This window comes from Diabrotica virgifera, chromosome 3, assembly GCF_917563875.1.
Source record: "Diabrotica virgifera virgifera chromosome 3, PGI_DIABVI_V3a".
In the NCBI taxonomy this organism is placed as follows: domain Eukaryota; kingdom Metazoa; phylum Arthropoda; class Insecta; order Coleoptera; family Chrysomelidae; genus Diabrotica; species Diabrotica virgifera.
Genome location: NC_065445.1, coordinates 208753554 through 208766751, shown reverse-complemented (window position 1 = coordinate 208766751; position 13198 = coordinate 208753554). Strand labels below are relative to the sequence as shown.

The window sequence follows — 13198 nt, the reverse complement described above, 5'->3', positions numbered from 1 at the left end:
TATTGTTAATAATACGATAATTAAAAATACATGTAATTTAATGTTAATGTCCTTTATTCATATTTATATCATTATATCCATGTACACGTTTTTTTGTTCTTAAACCTTGCTTATTTCATAAAAACTTTGCTTATTTTTGCGAATTTTTTTGCTTATATAAGTGCTTATTTTGACCTTTCTGTCATGCTTATTATCCGGACTTTATTTATAAACCACCACCGCAACGTATCCACTATGTGGAGCAGCTACACAGAGGACGGAGCACCAACCTAATGGATACGTACCTACACAGTTGTCTATTTGTTCTTTTGTTGCTATACACATTTTGTATGACATAGATAACTTAATATTGTTAGATCACCAATTTTTAGATATATGCACATGTTATGTGTTAGTGTTTTTTAACGTAGTGTTCTTCCTTCGTTATGTCCACCAAAAATTATGAGAATGAAAACTCTTTTCAGGTTGGAAAGTATCAAAATACTCGTAATTTTACAGAACATTTACCTTGCAAATGTTCAAAACTAATCTACGTAGTTATAACCAATTACCAACGAAATAAAAAAAATTCAACTGGCATATTATTTAACATGTAATTCTTAATTAAAATATTGAAAATAATGTACAAATAAGTTCTAAACATCTTTAAAAAGGTTAGTCAGTCATGTATACATAGATATATCAATTAGAAGTAGCAAATAATTACAACAACAGAGTTAATTTAAAAAAAACTGGGTACACAAAGTAGCCGTTTCAGTGATGATTTTTTATTTTAACATTATTGGTAAGAACTAAAAAGGAAGAAAAGGCTTTGCATATGTTAAAAGATATGCAAAGGCTACTCCACAACAGAATGTTAACAAGTGCGACATGAATCTTCCACGAATGTCCAAGCCAGGAGTAAGCAGCAGTTGCAAGTACCTAAGTTTTCCTGTTGTATAAGGAGGATATTTCGCCGAGCTCAGCAGCTCTCCAATATATCCCAAATTTTTGTGTAGTACGCTCTTCTTGTGTACGAATGTCTCGTAGCTGTATTTGCCGTGGTAGCTTCCCATGCCGCTGTTGCCAACACCACCAAACGGTAGACTAAGAGTCACTATGTGCATGATTGTATCATTGACGCATACACCACCTGAAGATGTATTGTTTAGAATTTGATCGACATCCTTTTTGTTGTTTGAGAATATATAGAGTGCAAGAGGTTTTTCCCTAGAGTTTATAAATTGTATGGCATCGTAGGCACTTTCCACGTTGACGATTGGCAGAATGGGTCCAAAGATTTCTTCTTGCATCACAGGATCTGAGGATTTGACGTTTGTTAAAATAGTAGGGGAAATGAATCTTTCACTGGGATCGTAGTCTCCTCCAAAGGCAATGTTAGCATCTGAAACATAAATAAGGATAAACAAAGTATTCACTAATTTTTGTAGTATTATGTAATAGCGTTGATTGATAAATACTGACCCCTCTATATTTATCAATCAACGGTAATAGTACATTATTTGACGGTTTTTGCTGTAAATTTTAAAGAACCGTTTGGATTGACATAAAATTTGGCATACACATAGCCAACATGTCAAAGAAAAAAAGTGATATTGTGCCGATGTGTGCTTTTGCCCTGGGGGTGAGTTTCACCCCTTCTCGGGGGTGAAAAACATACGTTCAAAATAAGTCCGAAATTCAATAAAATGCCTAATTCTAAGCAACTTTTATTCTATACAGTTTTTTCACCAAGTTAATACTTTTCGAGTTATTTGCGAGTGAATATGTTCATTTTTCAACAAAACAAACACGTTTTTAGACAATTTTTCGCAAATAATTCAAAAAGTAAGTATTTTATCGAAAAACCCGTTGCTAGCAAAAGTATAGCTTGTAAAAAAGTGAAAAAAATGGTGTATACATAAAGTCTTTAGACCTAATGTAGAAGCAGAAAAATAGGTTCATATTCGCCAAACTTCAAATATTTTAACGTGAAATAATAACCAAAAAATGAAGCACTTTTTGGAGAAACTCATTACAACTTTCTTAAAGAGTTTAAAAAGCTTTATGTCCATTTTTATAAAAAAATATTCTGGCATCAAATGTGAGCAAGTTACGCTCAAAATACAGTTGGTCCGTTTTGATTTGGCATAAAAAATCGGGAAAATCACCCCCTAATTAACAACTTAAATAGAATTAATCGTTACCGCTTCACATGTTGCTTTATTTATGTCGTGTCTATATGATCTGCAAGTTTCATCGATTCAACGTGCTTATTTTTGAAAAAAAAAATGGTTTTAAAATAAAGGACCCCACACAAACCTTATGGAAAATAGGTCCCAGTAGATTTCGTTCATACTTTGGGAAAATACTCTTGGAAGCATCCTGATAAAAAGTTCTCATGGGAACAACTCAATCGTATGAAGGATTTTCAAGATATAGAGGCCTAAACTCGGAAAATTATAAGATTTACTGGGTATTCCAATTCCCTGAGTTACTGGTTATCTGGCTACATGTAGAAGTTTGGATCAAGGAAAAGTATTAGCGGTCTATGAATTTTTCCTGGCTATCCAATGGCGACCTTTACTTTGACCTTGAACTTCAACGGACGTCATCTTCTAGAGTTTCGAGGAGTTTCTTCTAGATATAAATAGATTACGCATGGGTTTTTGGGATCGCTAAACACGAATATGCCATCAGAATTGCCCTCCGGATGACGTGGTGGCCAGGGCCTCTGCAAGGGACGTCATCTTCTAGAGTTTCGATGGTTTTCGTCATTTAATTGATGCAAATGAATTACTGGAGGGTTTTTTGAGGTCGCTATACACGAATATGCCACCAGAACCGACTCCCGGAGCACCTGATTTCCAAGATCAATGAAAGGGGCTCCTGGAGTTTCGAGGTTCTTTGGTACTACATTAATGCAAACGGATTAGTTATAGGTTTTTGGGGTTGCTGAACACGAATACGTGATCAGCACAGACACAGGAGCACCTGGTGCCTAAGACAGGTTATCTCCTGGAGTTTCGGAGAAATCAAATGGATTACTCTTAGATTTTTGGGGTTGCTGAACATGCATACACTATCAAATCCGACCCACGAATCACATTGTGCCTACGGCACAATGTGATCACGTATTCGTGTTCAGCAACCCCAAAAACCTATAATTAATCCGTTTGCATCAATGTAGTACCAAAGACCCTCGAAACTCCAGGAGCCCCTTTCATTGACCTTGGAAACCAGGTGCTCCGGGAGTCGGTTCTGGTGGCATATTCGAGTTTAGCGACCTCAAAAAACCCTCCAGTAATTCATTTGCATCAAGTAAATGCCGAAAAACATCGAAACTCTAGAAGATGACGTCCCTTGCAGTGGCCCTGGCCACCACCTCATTCGGAGGGCAATTCTGATGGCATATTCGTGTTTTGCGATCCCAAAAACCCATGAGTAATCTGTTTATATCAATTTAATGTCTAAGACCCTCGGAACTCTAGAAGATGACGTCCGTTGAAGGTCAAGGTCAAAGTAAAGGTGACCATTGGATAGCCAGGAAAAAATCCTAGACTACTAGTACTTTTCCTTGATCCAAACTTCTACATGTTGCCAAATAACCAGTAACTCACGGAATTGGAATACCCCGTAAATCTTATAATTTTCCGAGTTTGGACCTCTATATCTTGAAAATCCTTCATACGATTGAGTTGTGCCCATGAGAACTTTTTATCAGGATGCTTTAAAGAGTATTTCCCAAAGTATGAACGAAATCCACTGGGACCTATTTTCCATAAGGTTTGTGCGGGGTCCTTTTTAATTTTGAAAAAAATGCTCTTTTTAAAAATAACTTCAAAATAACAAAAAATATTAGTAATACCAAAAATCTTAAGAAGTAATAAAATGTACGTTTTGCTTTTCTGAATATTTTGGACTTATTGTTTTCCTGTTAGACAAAAATCGGTTATGCTATGGCTGTTCAAAGTTTGCATACACTAGGTATTAGTGACTCGTTCAAGCCATTTTAACAAGATCCTTTTCAAGAATAAGCACTTTAAACCGCTGAGACTTACAGATCGTATAAAGAATAAATAAGTTAAATAACTTGTGAAGCAGTAACGATTAATTTTATTTGATATGCTAATTAGGGGGTGCTTTTCGCGATTTTTTTACCAAAAAATAAAAGGTGCCAACAATATTTTAGGCATAACTCACTTACTTTTAAGGTTAGAAGTTTTTTAAAAAACAAAAATAAACCTTTTTTTAAACACTTGAACCTACTTTTCATTAGCTACATCTTTGCTTGTACTGGGTCTACAGACTTAATGTAAGCACCATTTTTTTCATTTTTTTATAAACTATATGTTTATTAAGAGTATTTTTTTCGACAAAATACTTACTTTATGAGTTATTTGCGAAAAATCGTCTAAAAACGTGGTTATCTTGTTTAAAAATGAACAAATTCACTCGCAAATAACTCGAAAAGTATTGACTTGCTGAAAAAACTCTATAGAACAAAAGTTGCTTCGAATTAGTCAGTTTATCGAATTCCGAACTTATTTTGGACATATACTTTTTCACCCCGAGAAGGGGTGAAACTCACTCCCAGGGCAAAAGCACACATCGGCACAATATCACTTTTTTTCTTTGACTTATTAGCTATGTGTATGCCAAGTTTCATGTCAATCCAAGCGGTTCTTTAAAATTTAGACCGTTAAAGAACGTACATAAAATTTTGATGCAGCAACAAAAATGCAGGTCATAAATTAAATCATATATTATGGGACCAAAAATAGTTCGATTGAACCTAACTTACCTTAGTACAAATGTGCACGTAAAAAAAATTACAGCCCTTTGAAGTTAAACATGAAAATCGATTTTTTCCAATATATCGAAAATTATTAGAGATTTATTATTGAAAATGGACATGTGGTATTCTTATGGTAGGGATGTCTCAAAAAAAAAATAATAAAATTGAAATTTGTACACCCCCTAAAAATTTTATGGGGGTTTTGTTCCCTTAAACCCCCCCAAACTTTTGTGTACGTTCTAATTAAATTATTACTGCGGTACAATTAATTAAACACAATGTTTTTAAAACTTTTTTGCCTCTTAGTATTTTTTTAGATAAGCCAGTTTTTATGAAGATGCGGCTTCTTTTTTAATATGTTTACATAAAAATTGTATGGGGGTTTTGTTCCCTTAAACGCCACAAATGTTTGTGTACGTTCCAATTAAATTATTATTGTGGTACCATTAGTTAAACATAATGTTTTTAAAACTTTTTTGCCTCTTAGTTTTTTTTGGATAAACGATTTTTTATCGAGATATTGATATGTTTCAAAATATACCTAAAAATGTAAATGCACAATAAATTTTCATATTATTACCAGGTCTCTATAATCTTACTTACACGTACCATGTAAAAATTTGTGTTGGATTTTACAAATGTTCAAAATATCTCGATAAAAACTGAATTATCGAAAAATTACAAAGAGACAAAAAAGTTTTAAAAACATTTTGTTTAACTAATGTTAGCACAATAATAATTTAATTGGAATGTACACAAATATTTGGGGGGGTTTAAGGGAACAAAACCCCCATAAAATTTTTATGCGGTGCAAAAATTTCACTTTAATTTTTTTTAAGATGGTCCTGCCATAAGAACGTCACATGTCCATTTTCAATAAAAAATTTCTAATAGTTTTCAATATATTGGAATAAATCGAGTTTTATTTTGAAACTTCAAGGGGCTATAAATTTTTTTATGTGCACATTTGTACTAAGGTAAGTTAGGTTCAATCGAACTATTTTTGGTCCCAGAACATGTGATTTAATTTATGATCTTTTGTTGCATCCTGTATATCTGAATATAATCTGCTGCTATTGTTGGCATCCATCTTGTGGACCATTGCCTTTGTATATCATAGGAATCACCAATTTTTCAGACAGTTCTTATTGGATGATTTCTAGATCTCAGTCGCTAGTGCTCTTTTGAGATGTCTGGTATGTCTTGACGGATTGGTAATTGTACGTTGGCTACAATTTTCTGGTACTCTCTCACTAATACTGCTGTACGGCGTAGATCTGGTGGAGTAATATTGCTCACAGTAGGCAGCCATCGCACTGGGGTTGATTTTATTGTTCCAGTGATTATTCTCATGGTTTGATTAAGAGGAAACAGTAGCGATCAACAGGTAGCCAAAACGCGTTCCAAGATTGCGGCTGTAATTTTGAATATTTTTTCGAGATATTTGGCACACGTATTCGTAATATAATAAAGAATGGCGGTACAGAGCCCAATTTGAAAAATATATTAATATGTGGAAATTACTTTGTAATTAAATACAATATTAAAAAAACGAGCCTGTACCGCCATTAAGAAAAACAAAAAAATACACTTTCTTCAAATAAACTTTTTTATCCGATGCCTAGATTTTGTGTCATTTTGGAACTACTAAAATTTTTTATTTCATTAGTAGTTCCAAAATGACACAAAATCTAGGCATCGGATAAAAAAGTTTATTTGAAGAAAGTGTATTTTTTTGTTCTTCTTAATGGCGGTACAGGCTCGTTTTTTTAATATTGTATTTAATTACAGAGTAATTTCCATATATCAATATATTTTTCAAATTGGGCTCTGTACCGCCATTCTTTATTATATTACGAATACGTGTGCCAAATATCTCGAAAAAATATTCAAAATTACAGCCGCAATCTTGGAACGCGTTTTGGCTACCTGTTGATCGCTACTGTATCACCTTAAGTTGGACATCGATTTTGATTGTATGTGCACTATTAAGCCATACTGGTGCACAATATTCTGCCACTGAAAAACCAAAGCTAGAGCAGAGGTCCGAAGAGTATCTGCAGAAGCACCCCAAGTTGTTCCAGCAAGTTTTGATATTACATATCTTGTTTCTTGTTCTCAGTTTACCGGCTGCGTTTGTAAGATGGCTTTTGAAAGTGAGTGTTCTATCAAGTGTGACGCCTAGATATTTGGGATTGTTGTTATGTTTATAGCTGTATCACTTAGAGTTACATTGAGGGTATCGCCCGCAAGTTGATTCGACAGGTGAAAGACAGGTTTTAGTTTTGCTTGTGTTAGGACGTAAGCGACAGTTCTTAAAGTAGTTACTTAGTGTAGTTAGGTCCTCGTTCGTTTAGAGCTCGTTCTCCAGCTTCTTTACTATTATCTTGGAAGCTAATAACCAGGTCGTCAGCATAAACGAATTTTCTCGATTTTGTTTCAGGTATATCTGCCGTATAAAGGTTAAATAATAAAGCAGCTAGCACTGAGCCTTGAGGTAAGCCGTTGTTAAGTTTTCTAACGTTACTCCGTGCATCATATATATATATATATATATATATATATATATATATATATATATATATATATATATATATATATATACCTGAAACAGTCTGTTAGTTAGTCGATTGTTTACCAGCAGACGAAGTCAGCTGCTTTTTAGTTCAGGAACCGAAGCATTTCACCTCGCAATTTTTACAGAATGGATCGATTTGCTTGAAAATTAGAGAATAAGTAGTGGATAGTTCAAGGATCAAAATCTATATGATGCCAAAAGGCGCTTTTACCATGGGGTCGGTTGCAACCCCATCTTAAGGGTGGAAATTTTTTATTATATTTTGACTGCAGACGTTGATAAAAACATTCATTCTAAGCAAAAAATGTTCTATACATTTTTTTGATAAAATTAACACTTTTCGATTTATTCGCTATCGAAAGTGTTAGTTTTATATAGAAAAAATCAATGTTTTTCGATATATACTCATTTACCATTCACTCAATTTTTGCCGTAGAAAAAATTTTTTCAAACCAAGTTCTTGGAAATTAAATAACCTACAATTTCATATTAAAACATTTTTTCATATATCTGATGCTAATCTTTCTATTTTGAAGAAAATGGCATTTTTTACCAAACTACAAAAATTCGTTATTCGCTTTTAACTCTAGTTTTTTAAAAACTAATCATTCTAAGCCAGTCAAACTTTTAAAATCTATTAATAATACATAAATAAAGAAGAATTAATAAGGCCAATGACTAAAAGCAAAGCTAACTTAGATTATTATGCTTCCAATTGGATTTCTTTTTTTTTTTTTGAAAAAAATATATTGATTTTTTAACCGTAACCTTTTTAATTTTTACCTTAGAAAGTTTGTTAAAAATAATTTGGTAGGTTTTTACAAGATCTATAAGACTGTTAATACCAAATCCTTTTAAAATCCTCAGTCGCAAAAAGTGGTGACTTTGAAAGGGTTGGTAAAGGTGATTTTTGCATGTTATTACAAGTTTTAATTGTCAATAGCTCACTCAATTTTTACTGTAGAGAAAATTTTTGCAAACCATGTTCTTGGTAATTAAATAAGCTACAATTTTATATTTAAATATTTTTTTGTATCTCTGATGATAATCTTTCTATTCTGAAGAAAAGGGAATTTTTTACCAAACTTCAAAAATTCGATATTTGCTTTTGACTCAATTTTTTTAAAAACTAATCATTCTAACCCAGTTAAACTTCTAGAACCTATTAATAATACATAAGTAAAGAAAATGAAATAAGAACAATGACTAATTTTAATCAGGGTGGTGATTAGGGGTTTGATTTCAATCACTTTTTCGCTGAAAAATATAGGGTCTGACATTCTTTTCATTATAAGCCACCTAATTTTTGAGCTAAACACTTTTTTTTTATTTCTGAAGATAGATATTTTTAAATACTTCAAATTAGTTTAAACAAGTGATCCTCGAAAAATGCATAGTTTTCCCGTCTTTTGACTTTGAAACTACAGTATTTAGCATTTGCCGAAGAAGACCTAACATATAGTAAAGTATAGCTCGATTACAATTGGTCTTAAAGAAAATTTAAAAACACGGTTTTGTTGATTTTTTCAAAAGGTACATTTTCTTAGGCAAAGTGGTTTTGATAAAACAAAAACTTTTTGAGTTATTTGCAGAAAACTGATTAAAAACATTAATTTTGTTAATATAAAACTAACACTTTCGATAGCGAATAAATAGAAAACTATTAATTTTATCAAAAAAATGTATAGAACATTTTTTGCTTAGAATGAATGTTTTTACCAACTTTTGCGGTCAAAATATAATAAAAAATTTTCACCCCCGACATGGGGTGGCAACCACCCCCATGGTAAAAGCGCCTTTTGGCATCATATAGATTTTGATCCTTGGACTATCCACTACTTATTCTCAAATTTTCAAGCAAATCGATCCATTCTGTAAAAATTGCGAGGTTTTGTCCTATTTTAAGCTTCATTACTTGGACTATTTCCCGTTTTGGTTTGGTTAAGTTTATTATGGTAGAGGAGCCCAAGCGGGTATTTTGCGCGTTACTGGAGCGCGTCAGAAAATGACATACGGGGAGAAACCTTGTACCCGGTAAACATACCCATACCATATATGGATTCTTAATACAGGGGCGTGCGTTGGGGGCAGTCCGTAAAAAATCTATCCTTAGAAAAACTCGAGCGCGTCAGAGTACGACAAGGTACATGCATGAAGAACAGTGTATACTTAAAAAATCTGACGATTTGAGCGGCGCGAAGGCGAAGGAACAAAGTTTCACAAAAAATGCGAAAATTTCGCGAAATTAAAATCAGATCAAAAAACTGAACAATACGTGTTCAATATTTTTCAAAAATCTATCCAATGATACCAAACACGACCCCCACAGAGGTGGGGTTGGAGTTACTTTAAAATTTTAAATAGGAACCACCTATCTGCAATCTTTGATTGCAGATTTGGATTCCTTACGTAAAAATAAGCAACTTTTAAGGCAGAAACGCATTAGGGAGTCGCGGCCTCGACTCGTCACGAACAAGACAGTAGACGACTTGAAATTCTCATTATAGATTCCGGTAGATTGAATCGAGTCCTCGTCGGGACTGCGACTTCCAAGTGCGTTCATGTAGATTAGAAACAACGTAAAGAATCTGAGCTAGACTAGTCTGCGACAAGTCGAGTCGCGTCTGCGGCTCTCTAATGCGTTTCTGCCTTTATTCGAGACATTTGTGCGAACTATTGATAGATGGCGCTATAATCGGAAAAAACGAGTTTTGAAAATTTGTACCCGCTCATCCCCCACTAAAATGGGAAACTTAACTTATTTTTTTTTTGGTTTTAGGACCCAATCTTAACAACCCTATAGACACCCATGACGCCTTAGTAACTGCAGATTTAGCATCCAAGGCTCCCCTACTATTAGGATTAACCCAAATTCAATTAGATTAAAAAACAGTTGTTTATGAACTGCTCCGTGTCATAATTTTTCACCTTTCAACGCTTTCTCAACCAAGACAATATCATAATAGTCTTCGGAACATTTAATATTTTTTATAGATACTAAACCCGTATTATTTAAAGCAGGGGTGGCCAACCTTTTTGGCAGCCGGGCCAAAATTAGGAAACACAATTTCGCACCGGGCCGCACTACTAAATAATCTTATGTAGCTAAGTAACGAACAAAAAAAACATCATTTTTGAAGATATTTTTAAAAACAAAACAAATTTCTTAGTAAAACAATTTAATGAAAAAATAAAAGCACACATTTTTTGTTTTATGTATCATTTTCTTAACTGAACAAATTTGTAAATTAATGAGATACCTGACTTTGTTTAGCAGAACTAAGCTCATCATTATTAACCCCGACTGAAGTCGTTGCTATACGCAGACAGTTTTCTAGATGAACATCGGTAATCCGTGTTCTGATATGGGATTTAATACGCTTAATCCTACTAAAATGTTTCCAAATAATGACATCATGAACAGAGCATGTTTGTAAAATGTAGGATATTTCTCCTTGTCAAAATAGTTTTTATAGAATTCTTCCAAGCCAACCTGATCAAATTTTTCTTTCAGCTGTGCATCACATTGCATTTCGCAACATTCCATTTGTAAATGTCCCGGCAAGGAATTTATGTCTGCTGAAAATGGTGTTGCAAATGCAGAAAAAAGCAGATAATGCTTTTTGAAATCTTGTAATCTGTTTTAGAATTCGACTTTTAAATCAGATATCAAAGATGCGTGTTTAGTTGCTGTCTCCGATGTGATATCTGGTCGTTCAAAGTGTAGTAAAATGAGTGAAGTTTTTAGTTTGGAGCTACTGTTCCAAAAGCCCTAGTTTTATTTGAAACGGAGATATAAGATCATACATGCCATTAATAAATCGATCTTTGCCTTGTAGACGAGTATTGAGTTCATTTAAGTGGCTAGTTATATCTACCAGAAATGCAAAGTCGGAAACCCACTCGTCGTCTTGAAACTCTGAAATACTCTTTGATTTGCTTTCAAAAAATGATTATATTTCTTGCCTCAAATTAAAAACTCCTTTTAACATTTTTACACGGGTCAGCCATCTTACTTCTGCATAAAATATAACATCTCCATATTCTGATTCGAAGGACTTGAGAAATTCTTGAAATTGACGGTGATTCAAAGCTTGTGACTTAATAAAGTTCACTATTTTGATAACTACCTTCATAACATGGTCCATTTTGGGAGATTTGGCACACAAATTCTCTTGATGAATAAATACATAATGCAATGAAAATTCAGCATCGAGGTATTGCCTACTTTACAGGCCTCGTTTTCCATTGCTGGAGCACCATCAGTTGTGAAGCCCACAACTTGTTTAGTTGCAATGAAAAGGGATTGAGTGTGGTGTGAACGGCCTCTAATAAATCTCGTGACTTATTGATATCCTTAGTGGAAATAATGCTGCTAGTTCTTCAGTTTTATTAAAATAGGCACCAACACCTCTGATAAAGCACCATTGCACTTGTGCGGTATCCGTCATATCGGTGCTTTCATCCAATGCCAGAAAATAATATATGAACCCAGATGCGCCATTTTTTAACTTATCTTCGACATGTTTTCCAATATCATCCACACGCCTTGTAATAGTTTGACAAGGTAGGCTTATTTTTGAGAATTCCTTTTTCTTTTCTGGACATAAAAATTTCAGCGACACTGTCCAAACACTCGTTAACAATTTCACCGTCTGAAAAAGGCTTTGATTTTTTTGCTAGGATTGCAGCTACTGCATAACTCGCTTTTACATAACATGTTGACTTTGAATTCGCTCTTGTAAATACTTGTTGTTCTGCAGAAAGTTTTCTTTTTAAGCTATTGACCTGGTCCTGTCGAAACTATTCTTTGTACTTGTCGAACTTATTTACATGTTTAAATAATGTCATAACGACGTTTAGTGTTGTACTCTTTAATAAAAGAAACTGATTCATTGCCTATTAAACATATTGGTTTTAGTTTGTTATTTGCTATGCTATTGGCATAGCTTCGCGGGCCACAAGCTGACAGTTGACGGGCCGCTGGTTGGCCACCCTTGATTTAAAGAGACGCGTTGATTTTCTGAGTGGATAAGTATGTTTTATTTCCTTTATTCGTAAGTGCACGCAATCCAAACATGTTAGAATCATCGCTTCAACTTTTAGACGAGGGCATTTAGAACAAAATAAATAAATTTTTAAATACAGCACCTAGAGACTTGCAGTTTTTTGCATTATGTTCAGGATGATGTCTGGAAAAAAGTATACTGTTCAAAAATGGGGGAAATGCATAATTGCACTGTAAAGTGCATAAAATGCATCCAAAATTGCATAAATATAAAAATAAGGTCAATATCAGTATACTAAGCAACAAAATTTATTATTTGGTGGGTTTTGGGGTCACTAAATACGATTATGCCATCAGATCTGACCCCCGGATTACCTGGTGCCCAAGGTAAGTGCAAGAGACGTCATCTCCTGGAGTTTCGTTGGTTTTCGGAATTAAATCAATGCAAACGGATTACTCACGTGTTTTAGGGATCACTAAGTACTAATATGCCATCAGAATTGACCTCCGGAGTACCTGGTGCCCAGGGTCGCTACTAAGGCACGTCATCTTCTGGAGTTTCGAGGGATTTCGGCACTAAATTGATGCAACTGGACGATTCAGGGGGTTTTTGAGGTGGTTAAAAACGAATATGCCATCAGAACAGACCTCTGGATCACCTGATGCCCAAGGTCACTGCAAGGGACGTCATCTTCTGGACTTTCGAGGGCTTTCGGTATTAAATTGGTGCAAACGAAGTACTCGGGGGGTTTTTGAGGTCGCCAAACACGAATATGCCATCAGTATAGACCACCGGATTTCCTGGTGCCCAGGATCACTACTAATGCTCGTAATC

At 34.3% G+C, this 13198-nt stretch overlaps 1 protein-coding gene across 2 annotated transcripts in view; it reads right to left on the bottom strand.

The window, feature by feature from the left end:
• Positions 1-574: 574 nt before the first annotated feature.
• The window catches only part of LOC126881523 (aldehyde dehydrogenase, dimeric NADP-preferring), a 103037-nt gene continuing 90413 nt past the window's right edge, over positions 575-13198 (bottom strand). For both annotated transcript variants that reach the window (XM_050645836.1, XM_050645835.1), the window contains exon 4: positions 575-1384. In XM_050645836.1, coding sequence (XP_050501793.1) covers positions 792-1384 — 593 coding nt within the window. In that variant the 3' untranslated portion in view covers positions 575-791. The remainder of the gene's footprint in view (positions 1385-13198) is intronic.